Source organism: Phyllobates terribilis, unplaced genomic scaffold (assembly GCF_046119375.1).
Source record: "Phyllobates terribilis strain yellow unplaced genomic scaffold, ASM4611937v1 Scaffold_10__3_contigs__length_209671492, whole genome shotgun sequence".
Classification (NCBI taxonomy): domain Eukaryota; kingdom Metazoa; phylum Chordata; class Amphibia; order Anura; family Dendrobatidae; genus Phyllobates; species Phyllobates terribilis.
Genome location: NW_027362770.1, coordinates 159,695,134 through 159,716,419, shown reverse-complemented (window position 1 = coordinate 159,716,419; position 21,286 = coordinate 159,695,134). Strand labels below are relative to the sequence as shown.

Genomic DNA, 21,286 nt, shown 5'->3' with positions numbered 1-21,286 from the left:
TGTGAACGGCGCGCACTGCGACTTGTTTGCGCCTGCTGCAGCTGGTACTCCATTACTGCTGCCTGCTGCTCACACAACCTCTCCAACATATGTAACGTTGAATTCCACCTGGTGGGTAGGTCACATATGATGCGAAGTTCCGGAAGACGTAATCGGCGCTGCAGAGCTGCAATGCGCGATCTTGCGTTGCTGGAACGCCGCAAGTGAGCGCACTCTATGCGGACCTTGTGAAGCAGTACATCAAGATCCGGATAGTCCCTCAAAAAACTCTGCACGACCAAGTTGAGCACATGTGCCAGACATGGGATGTGAGTGAGGTTGCCTAGGCCCAGAGCTGCCACCAGATTTCGGCCATTGTCACTTACTACCATGCCTGGCTGGAGATTCGCTGGCGCAAACCACACGTCGCTCTGCTGCTTGATGGCATTCCAGAGCTCCTGCGCTGTGTGGCTTCGATTCCCCAAAGAAATTAATTTTAATACGGCCTGTTGACGTTTGGCCACGGCTGTGCTCATATCGGTCATCATAACAGGTAACCGTTCACGGGTCGATGTGGAGGTAGACCGTGACGGCTCCTGCAGCACTGATTCAGAGGAACTGGAGTATGAGGAGGAGTCAATGTGTACAGACTGGATTCCTGCAATCCTTGGAGTTGGTAGAACACGTACAGCGCCACTCTCAAGATCTGTACCTGGCTCCACAACATTTACCCAATTGGCAGTTAGGGAAAGGTATCATCCCTGTCCATGCTTACTGGTCCACGCATCGGTGGTCAGGTGGACCTTGCTACTGACGGCGTTTTGTAGCATGTTTAATTTTTCCCTCCACATGCTGTTGCAGGGCAGGGATGGCTTGCCTGCTGAAATAAAAGCGGCTGGGCACGTTGTATTGTGGGACTGCCAATGCCATAAAGTTTTGGAAGGTGTCAGTCTCCACCAGCCTGAATGATAGCATTTCAAGGGCCAGTAGTTTAGCAATGCCAGGATTCAGAGCCTGTGCTCGGGGGTGGTTTGCCGAGTATGGGCGCCTTTTCTCCCATGCCTGTGCTAACGATGGCTGTAGACGGGCCTGGAAGTGTGAGGATGACAGGGAAAGTGGTGCTGTGGGTGGAATTACACTGTGTCTTTGTACAACAGTGCCAGAGATTCTTCCATGGCGATCCTGTGAGGAAGCCAAACCAGCTGTGTGTGAGCTGGAGGAAGAGGCTACAACACGAGCTGAAGAGGTGGTAGGTGGCGCTGTAGATGGCCTAGGTCTTCAGTGTGTTTTTGTAACTCCACCACGTGCTTGGTCCGCACATGTTTCCACATATTTGTTGTATTGAGGTTGCTGACACTTTTCCCTCTTTTCACCTTCTGATTACACAGCTTGCATTTGACAAAGCAAATGTCATCTGCAACTGTGTCAAAAAAGGACCAGGCACTGCAAGTCTTGGGAGTGCCCGCTTTGGATTTTGGAAGAGCCATGCTCCTAATGGGTGCCGAAGTGGAGGCTACAGGCAACCAAGTCTGCCCCCTCCCTCTCCCTCCTTTTTGGGCCGTTCGTGGAATCTCTTCCTCAGAGCTGCTCCCACCACCTTCCTGTCCCTCACACCATGATGGGCCAAGGACCTCATCATCTACACCACCCTCTTCAAACAACTGCTTCTCCTGGGTAGTCTCGACAGCACAGTACGCACCAGAAAGTGGCACCTGAGTCTCATCATCAGATGCGTACTGAGGTGTGCTGCTGACCATAGGCACTGGCACACCTGCCTCTTCAGATTCAGAGAGACAAAACGGTTGCGCATCACTGCATACTACCTCTTCTTCAAATTCTCGAATTCTGCTTGGCTTACCCTCTCTTTCCAAGCCAAGAGATTCAGAGAACAGAAGTAGAGATGGCTCCTGTCCAGGGCTCTCTGACTGCCTGGGCAATTTGGCAGGTGGTGAAGAGACAGATGGGTGCTCTTCAGTGCTCAGGACCTGAGAGCATCTGGAACTAATTGAAGTCGATGCGTTAGCTGCCATCCATCCGACAACGGCTTCAATTTGGTCCTCCCGCAGCAGTGGGGTACGGCTAGCTCCTACAAAGCTGCGCATAAAGGACTGTTCCCTGGTAAAACTGGGGGATGCTGAGTCACTGGTGCCCGTAGGCAGGCACAGAATCCCCACGTCCTCTCCCTGCAGGCACAGAATTCTCACGTCCTCTCCCTGCAGAAACTCCACGCCCACGCCCACGACCACGACCACAAATCTTACTCCCTGCCTTCTTCATCTTGGTAGACTGATAAAGATAGGCAGAAAAGTACTAAGGGCTTAGTGTGCTTATTCCTGAACAGCTGCTAACAGGTATAAGAAACACTAATTTTATAAAGTGTGGACTAGACTTTAATATGAGCTAATGTGGCTTACACAACTGTAAAGTGGAGTGTTTGGTGAACTTTATTTAGGTTTTTTTTGTCACAAAAAGACACTGGATGTGCCCAAAGATGTAATACCGATAGTATCACAAACTTTTTGTAGCTATTACAATGTAGGAAGGTAACCTACAATGCAATAGATGAGGCTACAAAAAATAGGCTAATACTAATCTGGCTGGGGCTGCAGGGCACAATGCTGCAGAAGGGCTCCTCTATCTACTCCTATATATTGTGTTTGGAACCAATGTAGCTGAATATGGATGGAACCACCACACTAATAGGAGAAATCAGGAAAAATGTTCAATTAGCAAAAAAGGACAATGTATGAGGCAGTGACGCACGCTGAGCGCACTACAACCAGACGTGGCTGAAGCACACACTACAGCGTGAGCTGCACTCACACATAGAGACCTTGCAGACAGGCGTGAACAGTGCAGATGCAGAGCACTTTGCACTAGCGCTGCAAGACAAAAAAAAATTCTCTATCTACTCCTATATAGTGTGTTTGGAACCAATTTAGCTGAAAACGGATGGAACCACCATACTAATAGGAGAAATCAGAAAAAATGTTCAATTAGCAAAAAAGGACAATATATGAGGCAGTGACGCACACTGAGCGCACTACAACCAGACGTGGCTGAAGCACACACTACAGCGTGAGCAGCACTCACACACAGAGACCTTGCAGACAGGCGTGAACAGTGCAGATGCAGAGCACTGTGCACTAGCGCTGCAAGACAAAAAAAAAATTCTCTATCTACTCCTATATAGTGTGTTTGGAACCAATTTAGCTGAATACGGATGGAACCACCACACTAATAGGAGAAATCAGGAAAAATGTTCAATTAGCAAAAAAGGACAATGTATGAAGCAGTGACGCACGCTGAGCGCACTACAACCAGACGTGGCTGAATCACACACTACAGCATGAGCTGCACTCACACACACAGAGCTTGCAGACAGCGGTGAACAGTGCAGATGCAGAGCACTGTGCATTAGCGCTGCAAGACAAAAAAAATTCTCTATCTACTCCTATATAGTGTGTTTGGAACCAATTTAGCTGAATACGGATGGAACCACCACACTAATAGGAGATATCAAGAAAAATTATGAATTAGCAAAAAAGGACAATGTATGAGGCAGTGACACACACTGAGTGCACTACAACCAGACGTGGCTGAAGCACACACTACAGGGTGAGCTGCACTCACACACACAGACCTTGCAGACAGCGGTGAACAGCACAGAGAACTGTGCACTAGCACTGCAAGGCACAGCGATTTATGAAGTAGCTTGGGTAAAGCAGAATAAACCAAATAGGTAGCTAAAACTGTCCCTCAGAACAACAGCGTCCTATCCCTAACTGAATTCACAGCAGAGTGAGCTCAAAATGGCAGCGGCGGCTTTTATAGTGCATCATGACATCATTTCAGCAGCCAATCACAGCCATGCCATTAGTTAAGATGCCTACATGCCTAACAGGATGTGCCCACACTTCTTAGGATCCTCATTGGCTGAATAAAATGAAACGGGCTCATTGCATTATGGGAACTTCCGATTCCGGTATACGATATTGTAAAAGTATCGGAATTAAGTATCGGAATTCCGATACTGCGAATATCGTCTGATACCCGATATTTCAGTATCGGAATGCTCAACACTACTCCTGAGTAAGCCGATACCCCATATGTGGGGGAAAACCACTCTTTGGGCGCACGGTAGGGTTCTGAAGGGAAGAAGTACCATTTGACCTTTTGAATGTAAAATTTGCTTGAATAATTAGTGGATGTGCCCCTGATGCACCTAAGCAGTGGAAACCTCCCACAAGTGACACCATTTTGGAAACTAGACCCCTCAAGGAAGTTATCTAGATGTGTGGTGAGCACATTGAACCCCAGGTGCTTCACAGAAGTTTATAACATGGAGCCGTGAAAATAAAAAAAATTTAACTTTTTCCACAAAAATGATCTTTTAGCCCCAAATTTTTTATTTTTACAAGGGTAAGAGGAGAAAATGGAACCTAAATACTGCTGTGCAATTTCTCCTGAGTACTCCAATACCCCATATGTGGGGAAAATACACTGTCTGGGCGAATGTCAGGGTTCAGAAGGTAAGGAGCACTGTGTGACTTTTTGAAAGCAATATTGGCTGAAATCAAGAGCGGATGCCATATTGCATTTCGGGAGCCCCTGATGTGCCTAAATAGTGGAAACCCCCCACAATAGACTCCATTTTGGAAACTAGACCCCTCAAGGATTTTATCAAGGGGTACAGTGTACATTTTAAACCCAGTGGTACAACAGAATTTGATAACATCATGGTAAATTACTTGTCATTAGTCTTGAGTAGTGTTGAGCAAGCACTAAAATGCTCAGGTGCTCGAAGCTCGGGCCGAGCTCACTGTGATACTCGGGTGCTCGACCCGAGCAACGAGCCCAATGTTAGTCTATGGGAGACCCGAGCGTTTTTGGGGCGGCACCCCCGGCAATCAGTAGAAAGCCTAAAAAGTGCCCAAAACGATAGTGACAGTGCTCAAATGACATGGGGATTGCCCCAGGAAGCATTTCTGACCCCCAGGTCACTGCTGTCAACAATGTGGTCAGAGATATTAATCCACTTTTATGGGCTCACAATAAAATGTTCAAAAACTAAACTGAAACTGCTTTCCTGTGAAATATGTTAACGAACTTCCTTTCCAGGATAAAGACTTGTGTATAAGGTAAAATAAATAAACAAAAACAAAAATACTCATCCTTGGGCTATGTTCACAAGTAGCATTTTTTATGCATTTTTGCACTTTTGTATTGCTTTCAACCGCGACAAATGCGGGAAATGTCATTTTAACATTTTACAACCTTATCTGGCCATGTGCTGTGTGACACATGCATACAGTGCTGAAAAGACATGGGGACAGCATGGGGAAGACCCCTCGAAGCATCTCTGACACCCAGGTCACTGCCTAAGAGTGTGCCCATCAGAAGTGATCCTTGCCGCATCAGAAGATGCAGACCTGCAACTATCCCCGTGCAAGTCCTTGTCCCAGGGCAGTGTTCAATTTTACCTCCCCCATTCCTTGCAATGCAAGCGGAAGTATGCAGCCTGCCACCCACCCACCCCCAGGCTGCAATGCCATACTGCTTGCTTGCAATTGAAATTGGGCCTTTTAGGCATGTGGAGGCGGAATCTGGCCACCACGTCATGGCTTCATCGGCGGCCTGGTATCCATACTCAGTCCCCAGCTGCCTGGCGGCCGGGTGTCCACGCTTGGTCCCCAGCTGCCAGTGGGTGGCCGGGTGTCCATACTTGGTCCCCAGCCGCCCCACGGCCAGGTGCCCACACACGGTCCCTAGCCACCTGGGGTGGCCCGTTGTCCATAAACGGTCCCCAGCCGCCCCTATTTGTCCCAGTGCGCCTTATACACAAGCGCGCATACCAAAACAATACCTGTGCTCTCCCCAGTGCATTTAGTGTGAAGGACAGCCTAACCACAAACACGTGGACAAGTGAATGTGGCCAGGGATGGTCCATCTCACTGAAGCCTTCACACTGGGTTAATATTGTGGAAGCCGGGACACAGTTGGACACTGGGATGCAACACGTCCTCCAAACATAGAGGATTGCGGGTCCTGGGTCAATCAGGCTTCAACACAAAGTTCAGAAGGTAGACAGCAGCAGTGGTCGGCCTCCTACACAACGAGTAAATTACTCATGATCATGAGGCCATCCATCTCCATAACTTTCTGTTCCTTGGAATGCAAGAGCATGTATGTAGCAGTGGCTAGGCCTGAGGTGGTCAGCGTTTTGGCGCATATCCTACCTCCTCCGAGGATTGCTGGATGTTTTCCTGCTACTATCCCAGTTCTATGACTCCCGTTAAAACAAAGCTTCAGGTGATGAATGATGGATGAGGTGGTGGCAAAGGAGAAAGAGCAGGAGGAACAGGGACCATTCACATCAATATCAGGCCAGTCAACCACACATGTCTTGAAGGATATGTTTCTGTACCAAAAAGAGTGGTTCGGCTACACAGTTATAGGGAATACAGTGAGTGCAATGCCTACCAAAAATTTCGAGGCACTCCAATGCCCCTTGGAAGTGACATGGAGATCAGAGGGCCTTAACTAAACCGTTTTTTCCATTTATAGCAACTGGGTTTCCTGGACACTGTTGGTCTAAGCAGTGAATGGAAGGCTTTCCAAAAATTATGAGGAACTGCAATGCTACTTGAAACAGACGTGGATTACAGTGTACTAAAAACCTTCTACCCATTATTGGGGAGTGAGTCTCCCTTAGTGTTTGCCTATGCATTGAAAAGCAAAAGCTGACTAAAATTAGGAGGAAATGCAATGCCCATTGGAAGAGTTGTGGAGGTTAGAGGTAATTAAAAACAACATTTCAATGCCCCTTGGAAGAGCTGTGTAGTTCAGAGTGGTTTAACAAGACGGTTTTAATGCCCCTTGGAAGAGACGTGGAGGTCACAGTAGCTTAACAAGACCGTTTTAATGTCCCTTGGAAGAGACGTGGAGGTCACAATAGCTTAACAAGACCATTTTAATGCCCCTTGGAAGAGACGTGGAGGTCACAGTAGCTTAACAAGACCATTTTAATGCCCCTTGGAAGAGACATGGAGGTCACAGTAGCTTTACAAGACGGTTTTAATGCCCCTTGGAAGAGATGTGGAGATCAGAGTGGTTTAACAAGACGGTTTTAATGCCCCTTGGAAGAGACCTGGAGGTCAATGTAGCTTAATAAGACGGTTTTATTGCCACTTAGAAGAGATGTGGAGTTCAGAGTGGTTTAACAAGACGGTTTTAATGCCCCTTGGAAGAGACATGGAGGTCACAGTAGCTTAACAAGACGGTTTTAATACCCCTTGGAAGAGACGTGGAGTTGAAAGTGGTTTAACAAGACAGTTTTAATGCCCCTTGGCAGAGACGTGGAGTTCAGAGTGGTTTAACAAGACCTCTTTAATGCCCCTTGGAAGAGTGGTGGAGGTCACAGTAGCTTAACAAGACGGTTTTTAATGCCTCTTGGAAGAGATGTGGTGTTCAGAGTGGTATAACAAGACAGTTTTAATGCCCCTTGGAAGAGACGTGGAGGTCACAGTAGCTTAACAAGACGGATTTTATGCCTCTTGGAAGAGACGTGGAGTTCAGAGTGGTTTAACAAGATGGTTTTAATGCCCCTTGGAAAAGACGTGGAGATCCCAGTGGAATAAAAAGACAATATCAATGCCCCTTGGAAGAGTGGTGGAGGTCCCAGTGGAATAAAAAAGACAATATCAATGACCCTTGGAAGAGACGTGGAGGTCACAGTAGCTTAACAAGACGATTTTAATGTCCCTTGGAAGAGACGTGGAGGTCACAATAGCTTAACAAGACCATTTTAATGCCCCTTGGAAGAGACGTGGAGGTCACAGTAGCTTAACAAGACCATTTTAATGCCCCTTGGAAGAGACATGGAGGTCACAGTAGCTTAAAAAGACGGTTTTAATGCCCCTTGGAAGAGATGTGGAGATCAGAGTGGTTTAACAAGACGGTTTTAATGCCCCTTGGAAGAGACCTGGAGGTCAATGTAGCTTAATAAGACGGTTTTATTGACACTTAGAAGAGATGTGGAGTTCAGAGTGGTTTAACAAGACGGTTTTAATGCCCCTTGGAAGAGACATGGAGGTCACAGTAGCTTAACAAGACGGTTTTAATACCCCTTGGAAGAGACGTGGAGTTGAAAGTGGTTTAACAAGACAGTTTTAATGCCCCTTGGCAGAGACGTGGAGTTCAGAGTGGTTTAACAAGACCTCTTTAATGCCCCTTGGAAGAGTGGTGGAGGTCACAGTAGCTTAACAAGACGGTTTTTAATGCCTCTTGGAAGAGATGTGGTGTTCAGAGTGGTTTAACAAGACAGTTTTAATGCCCCTTGGAAGAGACGTGGAGGTCACAGTAGCTTAACAAGACGGATTTTATGCCTCTTGGAAGAGACGTGGAGTTCAGAGTGGTTTAACAAGATGGTTTTAATGCCCCTTGGAAAAGACGTGGAGATACCAGTGGAATAAAAAGACAATATCAATGCCCCTTGGAAGAGTGGTGGAGGTCCCAGTGGAATAAAAAAGACAATATCAATGACCCTTGGAAGAGACGTGGAGGTCACAGTAGCTTAACAAGACGATTTTAATGCCCCTTGGAAGAGACGTTAAGTTCAGAGTGGTTTAATAAGTTGGTTTTAATGCCCCTTGGAAGAGACCTGGAGGTCACAGTAGCTTAACAAGACAGTTTTAATGCCACTTGGAAGAGACGTGGAGCTCAGAGTGGTATAACAAGACGGTTTTAATGCCCCTTGATAGAGACGTGGAGGTCACAGTAGCTTAATAAGACAGTTTTAATGCCCCTTGGAAGAGACGTGGAGTTCAGAGTGGTTTAACAAGACGGTTTTAATGCCCCTTGGAAAAGACGTGGAGATCCCAGTGGAATAAAAAGACAATATCAATGCCCCTTGGAAGAGTGGTGGAGGTCCCAGTGGAATAAAAAAGACAATATCAATGACCCTTGGAAGAGACGTGGAGGTCACAGTAGCTTAACAAGACGATTTTAATGCCCCTTGGAAGAGACGTTAAGTTCAGAGTGGTTTAATAAGTTGGTTTTAATGCCCCTTGGAAGAGACCTGGAGGTCACAGTAGCTTAACAAGACAGTTTTAATGCCACTTGGAAGAGACGTGGAGCTCAGAGTGGTATAACAAGACAGTTTTAATGCCCCTTGATAGAGACGTGGAGGTCACAGTAGCTTAATAAGACGGTTTTAATGCCCCTTGGAAGAGACGTGGAGTTCAGAGTGGTTTAACAAGACGGTTTTAATGCCCCTTGGAAAAGACGTGGAGATCCCAGTGGAATAAAAAGACAATATCAATGCCCCTTGGAAGAGTGGTGGAGGTCCCAGTGGAATAAAAAAGACAATATCAATGACCCTTGGAAGAGACGTGGAGGTCACAGTAGCTTAACAAGACGGTTTTAATGCCCCTTGGAAGAGACGTGGTGTTCAGAGTGGTTTAACAAGACGGTTTTAATGCCACTTGGAAGAGACGTTGAGGTCACAGTAGCTTAACAAGACGGTTTTTATGCCCCTTGGAAGAGACGTGGAGTTCAGAGTACTTTAACAAGACAGTTTTAATGCCCTATGGAATAGCTGTGCAGTTCAGAGTGGTTTAACAAGATGGTTTTAATGCCCCTTGGAAGAGACGTGGAGGTCACAGTAGCTTAACAAGACCGTTTTAATGCCCCTTGGAAGAGACATGGAGGTCACAGTAGCTTAACAAGACCGTTTTAATGTCCCTTGGAAGAGACATGGAGGTCACGGTAGCTTAACAAGACCGTTTTAATGCCCCTTAGAAGAGACGTGGAGTTCAGAGTGGTTTAACAAGACGGTTTTAATGCCCCTTGGAAGAGACGTGGAGGTCACAGTAGCTTAACAAGATGGTTTTAATGCCCCCTGGAAGAGACGTGTAGTTCAGAGTGGTTTAACAAGACGGTTTTAATGCCCATTGGAAGAGACGTGGAGTTCAGAGTGGTTTAACAAGATGGTTTTAATGCCCCTTGGAAGAAACGTGGAGTTCAGAGTGGTTTAACAAGACAGTTTTAATGCCCCTTGGAAGAGACGTGGAGTTCAGAGTGGTTTAACAAGACAGTTTTAATGCCCCTTGGAAGAGACGTGGAGGTCACAGTACCTTAACAAGACAATTTTAATGCCCCTTGGAAGAGATGTGGAGGTCACAGTAGCTTAACAAGACCGTTTTAATGCCCCTTGGAAGAGACGTGGAGGTCACAGTAGCTTAACAAGACGGTTTTAATGCCCCTTACAAGAGCCATGCAGTACAGCATATTAAAAACATTATTCCCATTATTGGGGAGTGGGTCTCCCATAGTATTTGCCTATTCCTTCCAAGCAAAAGCTGCCAAAAATTAGGACGGATAAACTTGCAATGCCCCGTACAAGAGCCATGCAGTATAGCATATTAAAAACATTATTCCTATTATGGGCGAGTGAGTCTCCCATAGTCTTTGCCTATGCCTTCCAAGCAAAAGCTGCCAAAAATTAGGACGGAGGAACTTGCAATGTCCCTTACAAGAGCCATGCAGTACAGCATATTAAAAACATTATTCCCATTATGGGGGAGTGGGTCTCCCATAGTCTTTGCCTATGCCTTCCAAGCAAAAGCTGCCAAAAATTAGGACGGGGAAACTTGCAATGCCCCTTACAAGAGCCATGCAGTACAGCATATTAAAAACATTATTCCCATTATTGGGGAGTGGGTCTCCCATAGTCTTTGCCTATGCCTTCCAAGCAAAAGCTGCCAATAATTAGGACGGAGGAACTTGCAATACCCTGTACAAGAACCATGCAGTATAGCATATTAAAAACATTATTCTCAATATGGGGGAGTGGGTCTCCCATAGTCTTTGCCTATGCCTTCCAAACAAAAGCTGCCAAAAATTAGGACGGAGGAACTTGCAATGCTGGCAACATGGACCACGGTCACCCTGGTGGTATAGTGGTGGTGGAGGCTGAGGATAAGGAGAAGAGCAAAAAACAGCCGAAATGAGGAAGCGTATACCAATGTGTGGGTGTGAAGCGGTGCATGGGAATACACCTCCCAAAATAACACAGTGGATTTGACTTTATGTTACTCTGCTGTCATTTTGTGGTGGTGAGAAGTCTGGCCCAATCCAGCCCTTGTTCATTTTGATAAGGGTCAGCTTGTCAGCATAGTCAGTTGACAGGCGCGTGCGCTTATCAGTTATAATTCCCCCAGCGGCACTAAAAACACGCTCCGATAACACGCTAGCGGCAGGGCAGGCCAGGACCTCCCAGCCGTACAGAGCGAGTTCATTCCAAGTGTCCAGCTTGGATACCCAATAATTAAAAGGCACAGAGGAATCACGGAGGACGCTGGTACGGTCGGCAAGGTACTCCCTCACCATCTTTTGAAACTTTCCACTGCTTGTGAGAGTACCCCGCGCTTCAGGGTCTGTAAGCTGGGCGGGTCTCAAAACTGTCCCAGAACGTTGACAGTGTTCCCCTGCCTCTGCTGGATTGGAGTTGCGTCTCTCTTGCCTGAACGCCTTGGCTGGGCAACGAACTGTGACTTCTGCCTCTAGCATGCTCGGATGGGAATTTTTTTAACAGTTCTGCAGCAAGGGCCTTCTGGTACTGCCACATTTTTGTAGACCTCTCCACCTCAGGAATAAGAGAGTAAAAGTTCTCCTCGTAGTGGGGGTTTAAAAGTGTCACCAACCAGTAATGACTGTCATCCAACATTTTTACAACGCGAGGGTCACGGTTAAGGTAGCGTAACATAAAGTCAGCCATGCGTGCCAGACTGGTAACGGGCAAGACTTCCATGTCCTCACCAAGATGACGACTGACCATGCTCTCCTCCTCTTCCTCCCCCCTGTCCTCAGGCCACCCATGCTGAACTGACGGTATGACAGTTGTACAGGTACTACCGTCTACAGCGCATGATACCAGCTCCTGTTCTTCCTCCTCCTCCTCCTCTCCCTCATTGTCCCCAATGCATGTTGGGATGAGATGAGGCTGAGCTTTGTGTAATCGCCAGCTACGGCTTCTTGATCCATCTCATCATACTCTGGCTGCAATGCCTCCTCTTTAATTCTCTGCAGAGAGCGTTGGAAAAGACAGACAAGTGGGATGCTGACGCTAATGATGGCGTCATCGTCACTCACCATCTTGGTGGACCCCTCAAAGTTTGTCAGGATGGTACATATGTCAGATATCCAGGTCCACTCCTGAGGTCTTATGTGTGGAGTCTGACCTGAATATTGGTGGCCTTGTTACAGCTGGTACTCCACAACTGCTCTCTTCTGCTCACAAATCCTTTGCAACATGTGGAGGGTAGAGTTCCAACGTGTGGGGACATCACACACCAGTCGGTGTGCCAGAAGCTGCAAACGCTGCTGCAACACAGCAAAGGCGGCGGAAGCTGTAGCCGACTTCCGAAAATGAGCTGACAGGCGGCGTACTTTGATGAGCAGATCTGGCAACTCGGAGTACGATTTAAGAAACCGCTGAACCACGAGGTTAAGCACATGAGCCAGGCATGGTACGTGTGTGATCTCGCCTCAGAGCCGCCACCAGGTTACGGCCATTGTCACACACGACCATGCCTGGATGTAGGTTCAGTGGTCTCAGCCACAGATCTGCCTGCTCTTTCACAGCTGTCCACAACTCACAAGCAGTGTGAGCTTTATCACCTAAGCTTATGAGTTTCAGCACAGCCTGTTGCCGCTTGGCTGAGACAGTACTGCAGTGCTTCCAGCTTGTAACTGATGTGGTGATATCTGAGATGGAGGCTGAACATGAGGAGGAGGAAGAGGATGATGCGCAGGAGCTGTACACTGTGGGGGCAACTCTGACTGACATAGGGCCCGCAATCCTCGGTGTGGGGAGGATGTGTTCCGTCCCAAGGTCCGACTGGGTCCCGGCTTCCACTATGTTTACCCAGTGTGCCGTCAGGGAGATGTACCGTCCCTGGCCACAAGCACTTGTCCACGTGTCCGTTGTCAGGTGGACTCTCCCAGTAACTGCGTTGTTAAGGGCACGGCAGATGTTTTGGGACATGTGCTTGTGTAGTGCGGGGATGGCACACCAGGCAAAATAGTGTCGGCTGGGGACCGAATACCGAGGGACAGCCACCGCGTAAGGTTGCGGAGGGATTCCGTCTCCACCAGCCTCAAAGGCAGCATTTCCAATGCAAGCAGTCATGAAATGTGCGAATTTAGGACTGTGGCCTGTGGGACGTTGGCTGCGAATTTGCGCTTTCGTTCAAAGGTCTGGGATATGGACAATTGAATGCTGCGGTGGGACGTGGACATGGACGTTGATGCTGTTTCTTGAGAAACTGCCATAACAAGTGAAGATTGAGAGGAGGGGGCATCTTTGCATGCAGTATGGACAGAGGGTTGCCTTGCACGCATAACAGGGGGTTCTCTTAAACGCACAACAGCAGAAGAAGCAGTGGTGACACCCGCTGACACTGGTCGTGGACCCTGGGGTTCGCCCCACAAAGTCGGGTGCTTTGCTGATATGTGCCTGATCATGCTGGTGGTGGTCAGGCTGGTAGTTTTGTCACTCCTGCTGATACTGGCCTGGCAGGTGGTACAAATCACCTTTTTGGGGTTATCAGCAGAGTCTTTAAAAAAAAATTCCAGACTCTGGAAGACCTACCGGTTGTACTGGCAACGTCCCTCGTGTTGGTGTTACGGTGAACGGTTGCCCGCCTTCTGACTGCGACCACCACACTGCTTCTTCCTGCCTGTTGGGGTACTCTGCCTCCCTCCCCCTGTGTGCTGTTGGCCTCGCTCTGCGTGTCCTCCTGCCACGTTGGGTCAGTTACTAGATCATCCACCACCTCCTCCTCTACCACTTCCCCACCACGGTCCTCTTCCTCATTTTGTGGCAATTGTGTCTCGTCATCATCCACCTCTTGTGACAAATTGCCAGCGTCGCCTTCCTGTGGCCGTGGCTGTTCAAATATTTGGCCATCGCTACATGGGATCTCCTCTTCCACCACTTCAAGCGGAGCAGGCGAGGGGCCCAAATACAGAAATGGACCAGTGAACAGCTCTTCAGTGTCCAACTGTGGGATCAGTTGCTGTCTGACGACACTCGGCATGGTGGGAGGAAGGAGCATCAGGGTGAGGAGGAGTATGCGGTCGAGACTCACGGCTATTAAGACTTGACCGTGTGGAAGACAGACCGGAGGTGGTGGTGCCCAGGTGACAGTAAGTATTATCTGCTATCCAATTAATAACCTGTTCACACTGATCAGTTCGCAATACTGGTGTTGTTCTGTGCTTCCCTAGTAATTCGGTCAAGAACTGGGAGCGAGAAGATGTGGCTGTTGATTGTGGCACATTTTCACCTTGGCCACGGCCCCATCCTCTACACGCCCCATCTCCAGAACGTCCAGTTCCACATCCCTTGCCACGCACCTTGCCCATTGTAAATTAAGTAAAATAGCTTACACTCGCACTATCAATGGCAAAAGGGTAATGAAAAGGAGATTAGAACCATGGAAGAGGAAAACCACAATTCTAGTTCCCTGGCCTACACCAGAATCTTTTAAACAGATATATTTGTGTCTGAACAGTCAGCAAGACACTCAAAATGTGTTTTTTTATGCAAAAAGGTGGATTACACCCAAATTTGAACCGTGGAAGAGGAAAAACACAGTTCTAGTTATCTGGCCTACACCAGACTCTTTTAAACAGATATATTGGTGTCTGAACAGTCACAGACACACTCAATTTTTTTTTTTTGGGGGGGGGGCGAAAATACCAAAAGGTTAATAAGACGTGTATTTGTACAGTCTGACTGAGGAAAAAAAAGCAGGATTTAGATGAAAAAAAAAAAGGATTTTTCCTGGCCCCTGAGACCTGGGGATAAGTCGAGCAATTTGATCAGCAGGAGCACACAGGACTGTAATGCAGTGTTTGTTGGTATAACCACTGCATCTCCTATACAGCCTGGCTGCCTGCCTGATATCTGGGATGGATATTAGTCCTCAGAAGGACTGTTTGTTTGATTTGGCAGGCTTTAGAGACCCTACACTACCTATTTCGCAGTATATATCTCTCCCTAACTCAGCAGCACTGACCCTACACTGTCTGATCCCGGCGACTGTGTCCAAGATGACAGCGCCCGGTTTTAAATACTGGAGGTGACGCTGTGCGGCCAGCCAATCACTGTAATGCCCACAAACAACATGGCTGCGGCATTACAGTGACTGGATGGCAATCCCTGTATGTTCATTGGCTCTGTAAAGAGCTCCAAACATTCAGGGCGGAGACCCGAGCTCCCGCCCGAGTAACCCGAAAATGCTCGGTGCTCGCCGAACATCCTGAGTAGTGAGATGCTCGGGCGAGTACCGAGCAGTGTCGAGCATGCTCACTCAACATTAGTCTTGAGTGCAAGTGCTCGCTACTTGAGTTTTCATCGGGTACTCAGGTATGCACCAAGTATTGCGGGTGCTCGAGTGACATGCTTGAGTCCCCGCCCGCATGTTTCACGGTTGTTAGGCACTCAAAAAAAACATACGGGGATCGCTCATGCATGGCAAGCGATCCCAGCAACGCATATGGGGCAGAGACTCGAACACCAGTGATACTCAGTGAATACCCGAGCACCCGATGCAGACTCAAGTAGCAAGCACTTGCGCTCAACACTGGTCGCCATATCGTCATCATTTTTTTTTCTTTACTTTTGAAAAAATCCCAACCCTAACCCCAACCCTAATACAACCCCAACCCTAACCCTAGCCCAACCCTAACCCTAGCCCAACCCTAACCCTAGCCCAGCCCTAACCCCAACTCTAACCCTAGCCCAACCCTAACCTTAGCCCAACCCTAACCCCAACCCTAACCCAACCCTAACCCTAGGCCAACCCTAACCCCAACCCTAATCCTAGCCCAACCTGATGGAACTGGAGAGGATCTGCAAGGAAGAATGGCAGAGTTTCCCCAAATCCAGGTGTGAAAAACTTGTTGCATCATTCCCAAGAAGACTCATGGCTTTACTAGCTCAAAAGGGTGCTTCTACTCAATACTGAGGAAAGGGACTGAATACTTATGACCATGTGGTATTTCAGTTTTTCTGTTTTAATAAATTTGCAAAAATTTCTACATTTCTGCTTTTTTTGAGTCAAGATGGGGTGCAGAGTGTACTTTTTTAGTGTAACTTTTTAGAATTTACCAAATGGCTGCAATGAAACAAAGAGTGAAAAATGTAAAGGGGTCTGAATACTTTCCGTACTCACTGTAGATAGATAATAGATAGATAATAGATAGATGATAGATAATAGATAGATAATAGATAGATGATAGATAGATAATAGATAGATGATAGATAGATAATATATAATAGATAGATGATAGATAGATAATAGATAGATAATAGATAATAGATAGATGATAGATAGATAATAGATAGATAATAGATAGATGATAGATAATAGATAGATGGTTGAATGGATTATCTGATATTACCGTCACTTCTGTTGTGCTGGAGTCGGTGATTGTGCTGGAGAGGATTGTGGATCTGTCTGTAGTAATTGCTCTGACACCTGAAAAAGAAGAGTTGTCAGCCCAGATCTCTGGATCCTGAATAGAAAGTCTCCGTCACACATCGCTCTATAACTAGACTGCTCTGTACTCTAGGAAATAGCCAGGATGGAAACTACAGTCATGGCCAAAAGTATTGAGAATGAGACAAATAGTAATTTTTCCAAAGTTTACTGCTTCATTTTTTGTAATGGCAATTTGCATATACTCCTGAATGTCAAAGAGTGATCAGATTAACAGCAATTACTGTACTTGCAAAGTCAATATTTGCCCAGAAAATGAACTTTAACCCCCAAAACACATTTCAACATCATTGCAGTCCTGCCTTAAAAGGAGCAGCTAACATCGTTTTAGTGATTGATCCATTAACACAGGTGTGGGTGTTGATAAGGACAGGGCTGGCGATCAATCAGTCATGATTAAGTAAGAATGACATCACTGGACACTTTAAAAGGAGGCTGGTTCTTGGTATCATTGTTTCTCTTCAGTTAACCATGGTTATCTCTAAAGAAACACGTGCAGCCATCATTGCACTGCACAAAAATGGCCTAACAGAGAAGAGTATCGCAGCTACAAAAATTGCACCTCAGTCAACAATCTATCGCATCATCAAGAACTTCAAGGAGAGAGCTTCCATTGTTGTCAAAAAGGCTCCAGGGCGCCCAAGAAAGACCAGCAAGCGCCAGGACCATATCTTAAAACTGTTTCAGCTGCGGGATCGGACTACCAGCAGTGCCGAGCTTGCTCAGGAATGGCAGCAGGCTGGTGTGAGTGCTTCTGCACGCACTGTGAGGTGGAGACTCTTTGAGCAAGGGCTGGTTTCAAGGAGGACAGCAAAGAAGCCACTTCTCTCCAGAAAAAACATCAGGGACCGACTGATATTCTGCAAAAGGTACAGGGAGTGGACTGCTGAGGACTGGGGCAAAGTCATTTTCTCTGATGAATCCCCTTTTCGATTGTTTGGGACATCTGGAAAACAGCTTATTCGGAGAAGAAGAGGTGAGCGCTACCACCAGTCTTGTCTCATGCCAACTGTAAAGCATCCTGAAACCATTCATGTGTGGGGTTGCTTCTCAGCCAAGGGAATCGGCTCACTCACAGTCTTGCCTAAAAACACAGCCATGAATAAAGAATGGTACCAGAATGTCCTCCAAGAGTAACTTCTCCCAACCGTCCAAGAGCAGTTTGGCACCCAACAATGCCTTTTCCAGCATGATGGAGCACCTTGCCATAAAGCAAAGGTGATAACTAAATGGCTCATGGAACAAAACATAGAGATTTTGGGTCCATGGCCTGGAAACTCCCCAGATCTTAATCCCATTGAGAACTTGTGGTCAATCATCAAGAGACGGGTGGACAAACAAAAACCAACAAATTCTGGCAAAATGCAAGCATTGATTATGCAAGAATGGACTGCTATCAGTCAGGATTTGGTCCAAAAGTTGATTGAGAGCATGCCAGGGAGAATTACAAAGGTCTTGAAGAAGAAGGGGCAACACTGCAAATATTGACTTGCTGCATTAACTCATTCTGTCAATATAACCTATTGGTACTCATAATATGATTGCAATTATATTTCTGTATGTGATATAAACATCAGACAAACACTAATGAAAACCAGAGGCCAGCAGATCATGTGAAAATATAATTTTGGTGTCATTCTCAAAACTTTTGGCCATGACTGTAGATGCCCACGTCTCGTCCCCGGGAACGGGAGCTCAAGACAGAACTAAAAGCAAATAACATTATTTACTGATGTGTGATGGGATCTGTTCTACTATGAAATTATAGTGTTAATTTGTGTCCTACATATTGCAGGGGATGTCCATCACCGATCAGCAGAACAGGGCACTTTTATCCCTAGTAGAATATAGTATAGCATAGTATCGACCGCTGCTCCCTTCATTCCTTATGTAACTGCCAGAGCGCTGCATTCAGCACTTTCCATCAGTCCCTTAGATAATAAAGAAGACAGCAGCAGTCGAGCTGGGCACGGCGCCCCCTGTCTGATGAGGATGGAAGTCTCCCACTCTAATGATTGGTGGGGTCCTGTGGACAGGTGATAACTCATTCCAACCAGAGAACTCATTAAAATGAAAGATATCATCAGAAAATGACCCAGAGGTGTATCTAGGTCTTCTAGCACCCGGGGCAAGAATTCAGTTTTGCGCCCCCTGCACAATTAATAAACATGTCCCCTTGCACAATTAATAAACATGCCCCCCTGCACAATTAATAAATATGCCCCCTGCACAATTAATAACTATGCCCCCTGCACAAATAAACATGCCTCCCTGAACAATTAATAAATACCCCCCCTGCACAATAAATAACCCCCTTGCACAATTAATAAATATGCTCCTGTGTCACTCAGGGGGAATGTAGGGGACTCGGTACCCGGGCCTTTTACCTTGTTTAGGAGGTCACGGCAGTCGGCTCCCGGGCCCGTACTCTGGGTCTCTCTTTAAAAAGGGGTTTTAGTATACAGTTTGTCTCGTGACGCCACGTGTGGTTTCCGGTAATGGTTACCGGTGCTGCTGCAGACCTCCGGGGGTGATGGGATGGCAGCTGGGATGTTTCTGCTCCCCACAGGCGGAGCGGGCCCCCGGGGCAGTATAGGTGCAAATGGTGGTGATGCTGGGGCTTGCAGTGTAGGAGAGATGGCGTAGCAGGAGTAACTGACAGAGGCAGGAGATTCACTTCAGTACCTTTACTGGTGCGGATGTCAGGTATGGTCCAGGGTACTCGGTAGGAAGGGTGCACTTCAGGACTTCTCCCCAGTGAGCGGGTATAAGGCCTCCTGGTCCGTGTCTCCCTCTCTCTAAGCTACTGGCCAGCCTGCAACTGGGCCTAGCTTCTGTGTCGTGCTGTTCCTTCACCTGTCGCTTGGTAGTAGGACCTTTTTCTGGCAACCACTATCCCTGGACGCCGGGGCTTTCGTGGTTCCTAGTCCTGTCAAGGGTTTAGCTTCAGGTTGACAAGGGACTTGTAGTCCTCCTGGTATGCCGGTGATCCCTACTGGGTATAAAGGACCCTGTAGGGGCGGACCTGGTGTCCGGTTCATGTCTTGGGGTGAGCCTATGATGCTCCTCTGCCCCTTCAACTCCTCTCTCCTCTCCTCCTTGCCTCCGGCCACACTCGGGGCCCTCAATACAGCAGAAGACGTGCTGCGTCTTCACTGCTCTCAGTGGCACACGCTCTCTGACTAAAACTGACAGACTGAACTGAACTGCCTGGCTCCACCCTCCATATATATATCCCTAACGGGCTCCCTCTGGTGGTATGAGGTGGAAGGGTGGAGGTGTTTGTTTGTAACGAGGGCCTCTTGTGGAGAAGTCCATCCATGCACCCTTTTGGGTCCTGTGGTACCTGAGAACAGCAAGGTGCCACACTCCCCCCCAGTCTGAATCTTCAGTGTCTTCAGCTCCTCAGGAGCATTTACCACCGTTGCTCTTCCCTCCTGTGGGCGCCGACAATTGACGTTAGCACATGACCTAATCATGCTGCTGACGTCGCTCTAAGCCGATGGTCAGAGCTTGAATTGCAGACGCAAGTACAATCACTGGGAGCCGTCACGCCGCAGCTTCTCTGAGCAGGCTGTCAGCTTAACGCCCGCTCAGAAAACGGCCGAATCCCGGTCCGGGGGGCAGCAGAATGCTGCCGCCGGGGGGGAAAACATTGGATCGTTGCATTAGGTGGCCCGACTGCGTCTCCCTGCTCCTGCGCCCAGGGCACATGCCCCGGCTACCCCCCCAGATACGCCCCTGAAATGACCTATTGTAAATATCAGGATTTTGTGTTAAATGTTTTTTTCTTATTTTAGCAATGTGTTTTTCTATCTCATATCACAATCTGTATTAAAAATAAAAATGAGAAATCTTGCAACTTTGGTGCTGGTTACTGGGCTTTTATTACACTCACAATTCCTGTATTTTCAGGAAATTCACATGTACATTAGTAGTGATGAACACTCTGAACCGATCTGTTATATTGAAATATCTAATGAGCCTGTGCAAATGTCATTGTGAAGGGAGGGGGAGGGGGAGGAGGTGAGCTGTGACATCACCTATTGTGAATGGTGGAGCCTGTGTTATCTACTGTATATAGAGGTGTTATTAGTCATAGTACAGGAGGAGGAGGTGAGCTGTGATATCACCTATTGTGAATGGTGGATCCTGTGTTATCTACTGTATATAGAGGTGTTATCAATCATTGTACAGGAGGAGGAGGTGAGCGGTGACATCACCTATTGTGAATGGTGGATCCTGTGTTATCTACTGTATATAGAGGTGTTATCAGTCATTGTACAGGAGGAAGAGGTGAACTGTGACATCACCTATAGGGATGAGCGAATGTTTCAATATTCGATTTGGATTACGATCGTCGAATTTGCAATATTCGCTGATTTATTCGTCGAATGTTCGTCAAACGTTACCGAACGCCGTAGGATTCAATGGGGGGACAAAAAAAAATGCATACCCAACACCTTAAAATCGACCCAAAATCTGCCAAAATACATCAGATTAGGGGTAGACACCTGGAAAATGCCATCAATTGAACCAGAGTACAAGTACTATAATTATTATTACTATTACAGCGACATTTATTCCATGGTGCATTACAAGACAAAAGGGGTCATCGACTGGTACAAGAGGAGAGAGGACCCTGCCCACGAGGGCGCACAAACAATCTACAAGGGATGGGTGAAGGTACAGTAGGTCAGGGTACAGCTAGTAATGCAGCGGTATGATGGAGCGAG

At 47.2% G+C, this 21,286-nt stretch overlaps 1 protein-coding gene across 1 annotated transcript in view; it reads right to left on the bottom strand.

Annotated features, from left to right (window-relative positions):
• LOC141164589 (uncharacterized) overlaps window positions 1–21,286 on the bottom strand; it is a 234,843-nt gene that overhangs the window by 165,273 nt on the left and 48,284 nt on the right. The window contains exon 3 of the mRNA XM_073650000.1: window positions 16,453–16,529. Coding sequence (XP_073506101.1) covers window positions 16,453–16,529 — 77 coding nt within the window. The remainder of the gene's footprint in view (window positions 1–16,452; window positions 16,530–21,286) is intronic.